The sequence below is a fragment of the Cenococcum geophilum genome, assembly GCF_001692895.1.
Source record: "Cenococcum geophilum 1.58 unplaced genomic scaffold K441scaffold_17, whole genome shotgun sequence".
Taxonomy (NCBI): Eukaryota; Fungi; Ascomycota; class Dothideomycetes; order Gloniales; family Gloniaceae; genus Cenococcum; species Cenococcum geophilum.
In genome coordinates this window covers 2,502,133-2,515,067 of record NW_027137575.1, presented here as the reverse complement: position 1 = coordinate 2,515,067, position 12,935 = coordinate 2,502,133, and the positions used below count along the sequence as shown (strand labels likewise).

Below are 12,935 nucleotides of genomic sequence, written 5' to 3'. Positions count from 1 at the left end.
ATCAAACGAGGGAATAAATGTCCACCAACCCCCCAGCGCCTGCTGTGTCTCTCGTCGCTGGCGATGAGAGCACTCTAAACCATGCTCGACATGTCAATTACTGGAGGCGCTGCCTGAAAACCTACCTCCCCGATGCGTATACTTCCAACGACTCCAATCGAATGACCCTCGCCTTCTTCATAATATCCGCCTTAGATCTACTAGGTGATCTGCAAAAAGCCACAACCGCCGAAGAACGGGAAGGCTACGTGCAGTGGATCTACCATTGCCAACACCCGGAAGGTGGATTTCGAGCCTTCCCCGCTACAAACTTCGGCGAATTGAGAAACGACGAGAATAAGACATGGGACCCAGCTAATGTGCCCGCTACGTTTTTCGCACTGCTAACTTTGGTTTTACTTGGGGATAACCTAGAGCGGGTAAAGAGGCGGGATTGTTTAGAATGGCTAACAAAGATGCAGAGACCAGATGGGAGCTTTGGGGAAACTTTGGGAGAGAATGGGCGAGTTGAGGGAGGGAACGACACGAGGTTTGGATACTGTGGGACTGGAGTCCGCTATATTCTGAGAGGAACCGTTGAAGGACCTGTCGACAATGTGCCAGATATCAATGTGGACAAACTTGTAAATTGCATACGAATGTCAGAGGCATGTCTTCTCCTCCTCTTGGCTACGGGACCTTCTGACAAATGAGAAGACATATGATGGTGGAATATCCGAAGCAAAATTCCATGAAGCACATGGTACGCATAGATCAAATCTTTAGCGCGTTTTTCTGCTCATGAAAGTTTAGCTGGCTTCACATACTGTGCCATCAGCGCTCTCTCCTTCCTCGAGCGCCTCCCTCTAGGTGTCGTTTCCCCCTCAGAACCCTCACCACACGACGACCGCATGCGCGGGCTCTCCAACCTCAACTTAACCCTCCACTGGCTAGCATCGCGACAAACCGCAACCCTAGACAACGAAGACGCTTTCGACACGAACGAAGACGAGACAGGCTCGTCCACAACAAGCCACAATGCACACTCATTTGTTAAGCTCTCTAGCTTCCCCTCCAGAGTCGGCGAGATATCATATCAAGGCCAGCCCACTTCTCACGTCGAAATCCAATGGACCGGAATGAACGGCCGTTGCAATAAGATAGCAGATACATGCTACGCATTTTGGGTTTGCGGATCTCTATGCGTAAGCTCTGACCCATTTCCCTTTCCCCTATGCCCTTCTTACCGTAACTTCACAGACCCTAAACCAACTCAACATTATTGACCAAGTCGCACTGCGCCGCTACCTTCTTGATAAAGTGCAGCACCTCGTCGGCGGTTTTGGCAAAATGCCTGGTGATCCACCTGACCTTTACCATTCGTATCTGGGGCTATCCACTATGGCAATGCTACATGAACAGGGTTTGAAAAGCTTCCACGCCGCATTGTGCTTCAGCAATGGAGCAAGTCAACATCTTGAAACATTAGAGTGGCGAAGAAAGATTGTGGGGAATGGGGATGGTGATGAGAGAGCGGGAGCAAGGGCTGGAGAGTCAGATGGGATGCAAGCAGATCATACGGCCTTCGGCTAGCTAAGTTATATAGCACTCAGCGGTGGCTAAGAAACTTTGGGAAGCCTTTGCTACCGTATTCATTTTTGTCCTGTGCGAGATATCTCATACATGGCAGCCTACGGGTTTTCTACGATACTAAACTAGCTACATGGGACGAGCAGCCAAGTGGAGCAGTCTGGACAGCGGAATTGGGTGTCGAAGCTAATCTCCCATGGCGATCTCAGCTCGCGCGCTATCAGCAGCATCTAGAGCTCTGCAGCGAACTTGACATGCGCAGCCAAGCAGTTGAGGTAAGGCGCGCTGTGAGGATGGACACTTTACTGAAGACATAGAATCAGTCTCACCTATCCTCATCCTCCTCGTTTTCTCCATAATCTATGCCGTCCTTCCTTGGTATCTCAAACAACACAGCCCCATTCCTGCCCATATTCCTCATCCACCTACCTAACCTGTGCTCTTTGCCAATAGCCGCAACAACACAAAGGCCGTCCTTTCCCCTATCACCTCTCTCAAATACCGAGATGCCATTGACGACCCCTTTTAGTATCCTTTCATTGCCTTCAATTTCAGCATCACCTGGTTGACTTGGATGTTGAACTGGTACTCTCCCAACCACCCCTATCTCTTCAATTGTACGTTTCTCAGACCCAACCTTCCAACACCTCAGCCAGCCGTCCCAACTTGCGCTTAAAATCAAATCTGCATACGGCACCGTCGCCAACGCAGTGATCCACCTCGGCAGCTTAGGCCCTTTGACGCCTTTCAGCGCAGCGTCTGCATCTGCGGACATATCGGAGGCTGGAAGTGGGGGGTCACGACCATGGGCGAGGGGCAGTGTGAACATTGGTTTCTTTTTATGAATAGACCAAAGGGACAGGGAGCCGTTGTCGGAGCCGGTGACAAATGTGGCAGCATCAAGCAGGGCAATAGTGTCGATAGAACCTTCTGTGTAGGCTTGAGCTTCGTCTTCTTCATCATCTCTATGCCCTGTCCGAAGCGATTGCGAAGCGCTCTTCGTATTCCCATTCAAATTGCTGTCCTCATAGTGATGTTTCCGTATAGCATGAAGAGCTTTTGACCTTGCGGTCCCTCCCCCTCGGAACACGAGCTGGCTCTCCTCTACCACCTTCCACAGCCTAGCAGTGCGATCTCTTCCACCAACACTCACACAAATTTCCTGGCCGCCTTTCCCCTCTAGACCCCCGACGACGCTAAGAACGCTGTCCTGGTGCCCAAATAGCGTCTCGACATATGCTAATTCGTCCGCGCTCCAAATCTTTACCGTGCGGTCTGCAGATGCAGAGAAAAGTTGGTGTGTCCCGCGGCGGAATGATAGGCTAGTTACGGCGCTACGATGGTGCGTAAAGACCTTGAGTGGGATCAGGGTTGTAGCGTTCCAGATGATGAGTCGGGCGGAAGCGTCTCCAGTTGCAAGGTACGTTCCAGAAGAAGAGACAGCGATGGAGAGAATGGCAGCCGTATGCCCTAGATATTTCGGGTCATCTGTTTTGTTTTTGTTGCCCTTCGCGAAAGCGACTTTCGTAGGTCGGCGACGGCAGGTAATATTCGTAGGGCGTGCAGTGCCGTTCTTCAGGTTGCTTGAGGTGCTAGAAGAGGAAGGGGTAGGTATCTCCCACTTGATAACCGTGATATCTTTTGATATAGTATATGCATATGGCGCACACGTTGCAACGCCCGTCACTGCATGCTGGTCTCCGCGAAAAAATGTATAGGTTGCCGCTTCAAAATCCAGGTTCGAAGCTATATGCCTGTATAGTTTCCCTTTTGTTTCCGCCACATCCTCCTTCAGCCGCTCTGCTATTAAATCCCGGTCGATATCCGCCGCATCGAATCCTGCATCGTCTACTTCCTCACGAATATTTTCAAGATATCGCTCAGCAAGTCTTAGACGTTTATCGGCGGCCGTTTCATCCTCGGCTTCCGACGATGAAGTCTGCTCCCCTTGCCCGGCAATATTTTGATTATACGTATCGTCATCGGGAGACTCACTTCCTGAGATTGACTCTTCTCGTTCTTTTCGTGAGCGAGGGGCATTGGAGCGTTGAGTTGATGAGATGTTCCTTTTTTTAGAGACAATGGCTGAGGGGGCTTCGGATCGTTTACGCTTCCGCTGTGAAGCGGGAGTTGTGAAAAAAGCGGACATGGTTCGTGCAGAGTGGGAGAGAAGTTCCCGTTGCTGACGGCTGGTATGAACTTTTTTGAATTGCGAAAGGTTATTCCGGGTTTCGTCGGCCCCAGGAAAATCTACAGCGCCGATGGGAGCTAGAAGGCAGCTCTGGCTTCGCGTCGCTACTCATACGCATCTTGGAATCTGATCCTCTAACATCTATTTTTGAAGAATAGAAACCTCCTAATAGCTATAGACCTTTTCTGCTCTAGCCCTTTCTGCAACCACAAACATCTAACCTTTCATCACTGCTTCCAGCTCTGCACACCCTATCTCTTCACCATGTATGTAGAACTACTTTTTGTCTGATACCTCACGCTTACGATATCATCAGGGAGGTTCTTCTCGGCATCACTGGCAAAGATTTCACTATAATAGCCGCCTCAAAGGCCGCTATGCGTGGCGCAACTGTTCTGAAAGCTTCCGACGACAAGACGAGAGAGCTCAACTCGCACTCACTGATGGCCTTCTCCGGAGAAGCAGGGGATACCGGTATGCTTAATCTTCTATACCATTCTTTTCCTTTCGACACCTACTCTCCCATCCCATTATCGACCTCAACTACTTCCCTCGCAGCCGAACCTTACACACAACTAGCACACTAATCCTTCCCCCAGTTCAATTCGCCGAATTCATCCAGGCAAACATTCAACTATACTCTATGCGCAATGCCATGGAACTATCACCATCAGCCACCGCAAATTTTGTCCGTGGCGAGCTGGCTAGGGCACTACGATCTAGGAAGCCCTATACTGTGAACCTACTTCTTGGTGGCTATGACAAGATTACAGACAAGCCGTCATTATACTGGATTGACTATTTGGCAAGTTTGGCACCGGTGCCGTATGCAGCGCACGGATATGCACAGTATGTACTCCTTTAATTCGCTTCCCAACTCTGCGTGCTGTGTCTAACCGTCACCGTGGCCTTGCGCCCTTATACGCGTTTTCAACTGTTCATACTGGATTATACAATTTTGATACCGTTAGAATAGGATACTGACATGTCTATTTAAGATATTACTGTCTTTCCATCCTAGACAAACATCATAATCCAAACATCGACCTAGGGCAGGGAATGAAGATCCTTCGCATGTGCACGGACGAGCTGAAGCGACGTCTTCCAATCGACTTCAAAGGCGTTACAGTCAAGGTGATAACGAAGGAGGGCATTCGAGAAGAGGAGTACGCGGACGATCATAAGGTAGCATGTCCATGAGCTGGATTGTGCTAGGGCTGGGCGTTTGGTAGAGTTCAGATGCATATGAAATATATTATGGGATCACCTGTGGCCGAGTGCATTGAGCGGGACTGAGTCACTGGCGAAATGGGGCACCCTGGACCTTGTGTGACTAGCAAGGAGACAGCTCAATTTGCAAGAGTGGATATTGAAGTCTCTTCGATATTGCGGTTCCAAGGACCATGAAAATTCTGCGCATGTGCCTGTAAATGATATACTAAAGCGCATTTACCAGAGCTCTGCTAATGTATAATTTTCTATCTACTAAATACGGATACAATTGTGGAAAAGCCATCTGAAGATCACAAATCCAACAGCGTATTACTGCAATTTTAGCTTACAATAAGACAGTCCCTCGAGTTTTGTCTATCGACCCATTCACTACCAGGCTGTCTTGAAATTCGCAGAACTTAAATCTGCATCTAGAACTGTCAGACCTTCCGTTACAAGCTATCACGCTGCAATGTAGGAGGACGGCAGCGTGTAGGAGACTCCATGAATAGATCTATATACTAGAACGCCATCACGTGATCACAGGAAGCTGCTGTTGTCAACGAGCCATATCCGAACAAAACCACACTGAATGTCGCCTACAGCACCCCCCCCCCTGGCAACACAAGTTCCAACGTGGACTACTCTGCGAAATCTCCTCCACTTACTAAGTAAGTTATAGTATATTATGTTATGGTATGATTAATTTCCACTCGCCACCCTTAAAAGATAGATAGCCAGCCGTACAATTAATCCTTCTTGATCCTACAAATTTCGTGTATATCTGAAATCCATGTGTATAATGCCGTTTAATGCTGCGTTTGTGTACAGCCGTCCAACGCCAGGGGAGAGCCCCAGTAACCTATTCATACGCCCAACGGTGCTCGCAAATACAAAGGGCCGGCCCACGACAATCCCCATTGGTTCCTTGTGTTTTTGTGTTCATCCAATCCTCAGTCTTCCCAGTTTTTATGTCACTACAATCGGTTCCACTTTCACCATCTCTTTCCTCCAGATTGCAGTTGTCAAAGCCCGCTTGACTCGCCCTGATATCCCATAAACGGATCGAACCAATCATCCCCCGAGAAATTGAGCCCATCAAATCCCTGTGCCACTTTGTTTAGCTCATAATTCCATTCTGGATCCGCGCTCGTGCTAGTATGAATAGGTCCAAGTAGCGGAGCAGGCTGGTTCGGGAACGGCACGAAGAGGTAGTTCATAGGCTGAGTGCTTGTCTCCCGTGGAGCGAGTCGCTGACGTTTCTGCATAACTTGAGAAGAAGGGTTCAGGAAATGCGCGCGCTTTTCGGGCCGGGATACCGAAGCGCCTGAGGCAGAGCTAGGAGATGATTGCGAGCCGGAGCCGGAGCCGAAGTCAAAGCTAGAGAGGACTTCTTGGTTGCGATACAGAGCTGTCTCGGCCTCGATTGGGAGGATGATATTCCATTTCTGAACCAGGCCTTTAATAATGTTAAGTGAGCCCGTGGCCCATTCGTTACGGTGGACTAAGTCTTGGAAGCTGTCACAAGCCGCAGTAAGGTAGTTGGTGCTGGAGATGGTTGGGACATTGATAATGTGGATAGTACAAGCTGTAAGGAGACAGTGTACTTGGAAGGTATAGATGCCAACGAGATCGTAGAGGCGGCGATGTTGTGCGAAGATATCTGAGATGGCATTGGCGGATTGCCGACATACTTCACGAGGGGAGACGTCGGATTCGGTAAATTTGGCTTTGAGGAACGGTCGGAAGAGAAGGAGGACGGCGGCGTGATAGTACATGCTGATTTTTTATTGTCAGATGCTGCGAAATGCATATTTAAAATGGCGTAGAAGGTTAAGAGCAAGCTACTTCAGGCAAGGGACTTTTCAATTCCTTTATGGCTGAACTTACTGAAGACTAAGAACGTGCGGTGGTGCGTCGTCAATGCTGGAGACAATAATGGGAAGTCTCCGGTACCATTGCAAGTATTTATTGTATTCGTCTAGCAATATGCTCCCACTCAGTATCTGTGCAGGTGCAAAGAACATTTGAAGGGTTGAATTAACAATTTTAGACAGAGCGGCGACTTGGTTGAATGTAGCGGATCGAGCACCAGGTCTTTTACCGCTTGGCACGTCATACGCCAGCCACTCTTCTTCGTCTTCTTCTTTGTTTATTGGTGGGAGATCGACGGTGATTGCATTAGTCGGTATCTGAGGCAATCGGCCTAAGGTGAAACTTGTAACTCTGTGGAAGACACGATATAAGTATGACACTCGAATCCTAAAGTATGGTGGTGTCGAGAAACCTCACTGGTCGGCAATAAAACATCCCCAAAATGCATGCAGCCGGGCCGTCTCCTCCTTATGCGCGCTGTCAGTCAGCTGCTCGTTCGGCAGCTTATCGCTTCGAAGATGCAAATTAATGTCTAGAGCCATGCGTGAGCTACGTCCACTATACATCCATAACGAGTCAAGTTGGCCACGATTGCCTTCAACGTGACACAAGAGATATAAAGCAGCAGTTGTGGGTATGCTGGAGGTGCGAGTCTCATTTAGTAGTACCACAGCCTCGTCAAAAAAGTCTAGGCCCGCAGTTTTCGGATCATTCGGGTCGCGACGAGCTCCGGGTCGCCGTGATAAGAGACATCCAGCCGCACAGAGAGCATTGACGAGAAGGCGCGAGCAATATTTGGTCCGGCCAGTGACCATATCCTCGCGGAAGAGCTTTTCAGGAAAGCTTTGGAAGAATGAGTGTTGCCAAGAAAAGTAGAGCGATAAGAGGTGTTCTATAAATTCATAGTCATCCGTCACGGAAGTCCAAGGTAGATTCATAATAGGAGTGTGGGCATCTGGAGCTTGGCCTGGATCGTCTGCGTGTGTACCAGTCCCTTTGACTAGTCCGAACGTTTGCTCCCGACTAGAATAATCCGCTTCGATTCCGGGTGTGACTTCGAAGTCGCGAGTGCTCAGCACTTGTAGCAATGTACCAGATCGGAGAGATGCAAGGATAGAAGCAACGTCTTCGTGCAATCTTAGGCGCCGTACAATTTCATTTAGCTTAGGAGGTGACGAGGTGGCGATGTTCCGGATGAGGGTTTCATATTGTTCGAGTCGGGACCCATCACCTATAGGGCTAGCCGGACTAGATACGTCTACATAGCCAAACAGTCTTAGTACATGATACTCTACCATGACAAAGTCCACGACTGGGGTTTCAGCTCACAGCCACCGCTTGGACCGGACACAGAGCCTTCTCCCCGTTCGGCTGAGAACCGGCCACCAGATAAGGACTGGGCGACTTGATGAATGTCTTCATGGCTACGAAGACGGTTTAGAATTTCAGTGACTTGCTCTTCGGTACCGTTTTGAAGGGTGTAGGCGAGATTCTCTAATGCCCCCTTCTCTTCTTCCAGGTGCTCAACATTGTCTCGCAAGAAGGTCAGGCGTCGCTGCTCATCTGTCATATCATAGAGGCATGAACCATCTCTTGCTATACACTGCGAGCAGGCTGGCCTTTTGCCATCGCACTACCACGCCGTTGTGTTAGTGTCCTTTGTTGTAGAGCATCGGGCATAGGGGGGCGGTGAATGAATATCAACCTTTGTTTTTCTCCGGCGGCATGGTACACAGGCTACTATTGTTATTTTTCCTCGTTTCGCATAGGTAGGCCTGTTGGGTCCTGGTGGTTGGCCTGAACGATCGGGTGACTGATCGTGCTGGAACGGTAGCGCTGCGAACTTGGAAGGCAGTGGAAGGATAGGTCTCGCGCTCATGATAGGCGTTGACAAGGCTGGAAAGACTGGAGCTGGCCTCGAGAAGGGACTCGGCTCCCCAGCGCAAGCATTTCAAGGTATTTTGCGAGAGTTGCCGCCTTCACAAGGATGAAATGAAGCTCGAAGTCTAGAAAATACGACAGTGGGTTTACAGTCGGATGAAACTCCGCCTCCCCGTTACCGTCAAAGCTCAGAGAATGACGGTCAGCGGCGCGCTAGTGGCACCTATGGCCAATCAGCGCATTTCGGGCATACTCCGAAGTCCTATGTATTGTACATCCTCCACTGTGCTCACCTATTTTAGCTGCCACACCCTCTCCCTGTCTTTTCATGAGCCCGTCTCAAATGCTTTTTAATATCTCCCCCTCAAAATGGCAGGGAGCGATATCGCCACACTTCATCTTTGACTGGTGGGAGACCCCCGAGCGGGCGCAGCGATACAGCAACGGGGGCTATTAATTGGAATTTGCATTAGACGGTCTTTCCCTGACAGCTCCAGGAAGCGGAGTGGGCTCTGGTTGGCCCGCAGACCGCATCCCGATGATACAAAGAACCAACATCATCACAAATATGTTCTAGCCACCAAGTGGTGACGGTTTCAACGACGCGAGCTTCGGGTACTTGGAGTGGCATCCAAGCCAAGGGCACGACTATGGAACTCGCGGCTTCGGGGTCTCCCAGGACGGGCAGCTGGGATTTGTTGCTTGCGTGCGGAGAATATTCCAGGAAGGCGTGCCGTCATATCGGATGCCATTTTGAAATGTCCCATATGGTATCGTTGTGGTCTGTGCCCTATATGACTAAGCAGCCGTCGCCGCGCGCATAAAACCTCGCAATTCTCTTGCAACTCTCTCTTTCTCCTTCATCAAAAAGTAACGGAGCCAGCCACGACCATTAGCACGCCCTTATTGCCCTTGGTTGCCAGTCACTGCGGTGACGTGGTTCCGGAGAAGGATGTCATCTCCCGGAATAGGAAGCGTCTGTCTCGTGGGTCGTCTTAACTGATGGCGAGGAGATGGACGCGCCAATGATGGGAGTACATACCCACATATCCGCTGTAACGTAGCGGTACATCTTTGGCCATGACTGCCTTACCACCTACGAGTCTAAACCCTCGCTTTCGTACCTCTTACGTGGATTCCGTTCCCCATTGGAGGACCGCCGAAAGGACTACAAATTGCACTTGTAGTTAGGGTGCTGGAGGTTCGAATTGATCATTTGATAATTGTACATAGCTGGAGGATTGCTGGAAGGGTTCCATAGTTTTAACAGTCTGCTTGAATTGTTGGACGGGTTAATGATCTCTGAAACGCTAGGTTTTCCAGAACCTGCAGCTCTTGTGCCCCTTCGATGAGCCAGTTTCCTTCAGGTCACCTGGTTATCAATCCATCGGAAACGGGGTCCTCTCAGACGGGGTCCTCTCAGTATCTACCTTTCCTAGCTTACCGTCACTCCTACAATAATTTGAGCAGCAACCTCGGACAGCTTTCGTCAAACTATAGAATGCGAGCGTCACCGCCGTTCGATATACTGCGGTGGAAATGATCGATGTCGGGCAGAACACAATTGCAGGATTTTCCTTCTGTGGGCAATTCTGTTGTTTGGAAGCGATTCCAGTTGGGGACGTAGTGGAAAATTAGTACCGCTTGAAACAGGTTCCTTGAGAGTGTTGATATATCGCACCAGGTCATGCGCAAGGAAAAAAGCCGAACGGAAAAGATCACCAAAGACCCGCTTTCTGAGTCTTCATGACACAAAAACCGAAGTGCAATTTGAGATGGGGTAAAGCGTTGTATTTATTCCTGATTTCCGTCACCATTGATCTAACCTACGTCTCGAACCAATTTCCTGACAAATGGGAACGACACAAGGCTTTAGCTGTGCGGATGAGTTCATTGGATGGGAGACTATCCCGACGGTTTCCAAGCCGGAGGTCGCTCCTCGCTTAATACCTGGAATGGCGCCTGGTAGGGGATTGCCTCATACTTTGAAAGCAAGACCAGGTACAAGTTTTGTTGGTCTTTAAATACCACCATACACTCAGAGCTTCCCCCAATTGAAATAGCGCTTGCCTACCCAAGTAACACAAACCCATTGACAGCCCCAAAGACTAAGATCTACTGCCATTTCGATCGCTCCGCAGAGGGCAACCCTCCCAGCAAGGACGCCTGCAGACCTCAAACCTGGCTGGGAGGAATAAGTCGACCATACACCAGAGAAAGGGGATTTTATTGGCGTCCTCCCGAGATCTAAGGCGGCTTGAGGATGGGTAGCCAGAAAATGCGAAGCCATCATCCGCAGGCCAACAATCCTCAGAGGCAGTGTAACCCAGGTTACCATTTGACTTTTCAATATTGCCCCTAGCATCTGTCCTGGCTCCATGGAAAGGTGTGTCACTCGATGAAAAACCCACTGTTGCCGTTCGTCGGTATCTTCAGTGAATCGATCCTCGTCCTGGTCAGGAGCAGTTATATTGGAATTGGGTGCCTCTACGGGAGGAGACGCGATATGCGGTAACCGGACCTCTAACTCGACTATACCTTCTGCTGCGTCCCTCGACGTAATTCGAACGGTCGGATCCATAACGTTTTGGCTTGCTTCGGATGCTGTGTGAGATACCGGTGAGAGGGGTCCCAGCGGCTCATTGAATACTGTCGCAGTCTCAATCTCTACCATCCCATGAATGTCCTGCTGTACAAGAGCTTCGGTATGGGCTGGTGGGAGATCAAGCAGGCTTGTATTTGTAGGTTGTTGCCCGACAACCCCAACGTCTCGTTGTTCTCTGATAGTCTGTTGGTTTGGCCGGGTTTCCGGTCTCGTAGAGCTGATAATGTGGCCTGCGGATTGAAAGGGGTAGCCCCATTGGACAAAAGCTAGTATCCTATTGATAGTATTCCTAATAGCAGCTGGGGTTTTCCTTTGGAGACCGAGAATCATGGCCGCTCGTCGTTTCAAAGAATCGTCAGGAGTAACCAGATCAGGGTTGCTTGGCTGGATCGTGCTGGACTCTATCGCCTCATACACAGTGCTATATACCCACCGTTCCATATATTGTTCTAGGCAAAGGAGCACCAGAGGCGAATTCAAGAACGAACGACTGCAAGCAAGTATCGCCTCTCCAGTAAAACTAACGGGGGGCGGAATTCCTTGGATAGGCGAAAGCGGCGTGAACGGAATAAATGATCCAAGCGGCGGGAGATAAGGCCTCGACGGAATGAGATGAAGTCGTTGAAGACCGGCATGGTAAAATAAGGGATAGAAGGCGATCTCAACGGACAATCGAAAGCTATCTAGAGTCAGTTTGCTTCGGAAATTACGGCAAAAGGAGGTTGATGATTCTCGTGAGATTAATCTTACCATTGGTTGATCCAAGGCCTCCATCTTTGGAAGAATCGCCTTGTCCGTCTGGGTGAGCGAGCCCAAAGGAGGAAGTGGTCGAGAGGTCGAAGGACCAAACCAACATATATCGAGGCTTGAACAGCTATTGTAGATAGAAACTGTGCAGGAAACCCTGCAAAAAAAAAAGTCCAGAAACCAGGCGACTGGTATTGGGAACATAGGAGCTGATTAAAGGATGCATTAGCTGGAGTGTGGAGTACCTTGACAACTATATAAGCATGTTGGAGCTAAAGGGGAATACTAGGTCAAAAACTTACCAGGATACGATCTCTGAGACATCCAACCCACCAAGTGCTAATATTCTCAGACAATGCAAAGACAAGGGCAATGGTGTTGCCGACAGAGTCCTCTGTCTCTAACCTCTCCAGCCTCTCAATCCTTCTCTTTAGGGACGGCAAATCCTCTAACGATGATGATGTAGAAAGTCTCCTCTCGACAACACCAATTGCAGCGAGTACGTCGTTCTGGGCTTCTCTCAATGCTCGTCCATGCTCTCGGGATCTTGGATTTATAGGATGACCTCTTTCATCGTAGGCCTGCTCGTAACAGATCGGCTCAGATTCAGATATCGCTGCATCTGTCCGTGACGCTTCTAGTGTAACCTGTTCTGGGGTTTCAAATGCGGAGCGGCCCTGTAAAGAATGCAGGATTAGCGTTGGCTTTAGGAAAGCATGCAAACTGAACGAAAAGAAACCGTCGAACTAGACGTCGCACTAGACGTCGCACTTACCAGGGCCAAGCGCGTCAGGTAAGCCTGCCTACCCATGCTGACCAGGCGATGGATCAAGAAGATCCGAACGAAAACTGCTG

The 12,935-nt window shown here is 49.6% G+C and overlaps 5 protein-coding genes across 5 annotated transcripts; 2 read left to right on the top strand and 3 right to left on the bottom strand.

Annotated features, from left to right (window-relative positions):
• Nucleotides 1-17: 17 nt before the first annotated feature.
• On the top strand, nt 18-1,572 carry K441DRAFT_686801 (geranylgeranyl transferase-like protein type i beta subunit; the record flags this gene model as incomplete). The annotated part of the gene is made up of 4 exons (XM_067652023.1): nt 18-647; nt 697-742; nt 793-1,184; nt 1,240-1,572. 4 exons carry the CDS (start codon nt 18-20, stop codon nt 1,570-1,572), a joined length of 1,401 nt encoding a protein of 466 aa, XP_067504972.1.
• Nucleotides 1,438-3,747, bottom strand: K441DRAFT_658945 (WD40 repeat-like protein). Its single transcript, XM_067648442.1, has one exon. The coding sequence runs from the start codon at nt 3,716-3,718 to the stop codon at nt 1,895-1,897; it is 1,824 nt and encodes a 607-aa protein (XP_067504971.1). The 5' UTR covers nt 3,719-3,747; the 3' UTR covers nt 1,438-1,894.
• Nucleotides 3,748-3,870: 123 nt separating this feature from the next.
• Nucleotides 3,871-5,337, top strand: K441DRAFT_658944 (N-terminal nucleophile aminohydrolase). Its single transcript, XM_067648441.1, has 4 exons — nt 3,871-4,026; nt 4,077-4,234; nt 4,360-4,609; nt 4,759-5,337. Coding segments are annotated over exons 1-4 (612 nt in total). The 5' UTR covers nt 3,871-4,024; the 3' UTR covers nt 4,961-5,337.
• Nucleotides 5,338-5,501: 164 nt separating this feature from the next.
• K441DRAFT_82956 (uncharacterized protein) lies at nt 5,502-9,087 on the bottom strand. Its single transcript, XM_067654481.1, has 6 exons — nt 9,022-9,087; nt 8,553-8,951; nt 8,177-8,480; nt 7,265-8,105; nt 6,863-7,198; nt 5,502-6,751 (listed from the first exon to the last, which is right to left on the bottom strand). Exons 2-6 carry the CDS (start codon nt 8,724-8,726, stop codon nt 5,998-6,000), a joined length of 2,409 nt encoding a protein of 802 aa, XP_067504969.1. The 5' UTR covers nt 8,727-8,951; nt 9,022-9,087; the 3' UTR covers nt 5,502-5,997.
• Nucleotides 9,088-10,766: 1,679 nt separating this feature from the next.
• On the bottom strand, nt 10,767-12,891 carry K441DRAFT_557077 (uncharacterized protein; the record flags this gene model as incomplete). Its single annotated transcript, XM_067643359.1, has 4 exons — nt 10,767-12,012; nt 12,084-12,325; nt 12,383-12,757; nt 12,856-12,891. The coding sequence occupies 4 exons, from the start codon at nt 12,889-12,891 to the stop codon at nt 10,767-10,769; spliced, it is 1,899 nt and encodes a 632-aa protein (XP_067504968.1).
• Nucleotides 12,892-12,935: the final 44 nt, after the last annotated feature.

Bases quoted from the DNA above. Each gene is read 5' to 3' on its own strand.
- K441DRAFT_658944 (XM_067648441.1), top strand. The intron at 4,235-4,359 runs GTATGCTTAATC...TCCTTCCCCCAG, and splicing joins CGGAGAAGCAGGGGATACCG to TTCAATTCGCCGAATTCATC. The intron at 4,610-4,758 runs GTATGTACTCCT...TGTCTATTTAAG, and splicing joins GCAGCGCACGGATATGCACA to ATATTACTGTCTTTCCATCC.
- K441DRAFT_82956 (XM_067654481.1), bottom strand. From the start codon at position 8,726: ATGAGCGCGAGACCTATCCTTCCACTGCCTTCCAAGTTCGCAGCGCTA. The intron at 7,199-7,264 runs GTGAGGTTTCTC...TGTCTTCCACAG, and splicing joins GGATGTTTTATTGCCGACCA to AGTTACAAGTTTCACCTTAG. The intron at 6,752-6,862 runs GTAAGTTCAGCC...ATAAAAAATCAG, and splicing joins CCGCACGTTCTTAGTCTTCA to CATGTACTATCACGCCGCCG.
- K441DRAFT_658945 (XM_067648442.1), bottom strand. From the start codon at position 3,718: ATGTCCGCTTTTTTCACAACTCCCGCTTCACAGCGGAAGCGTAAACGA.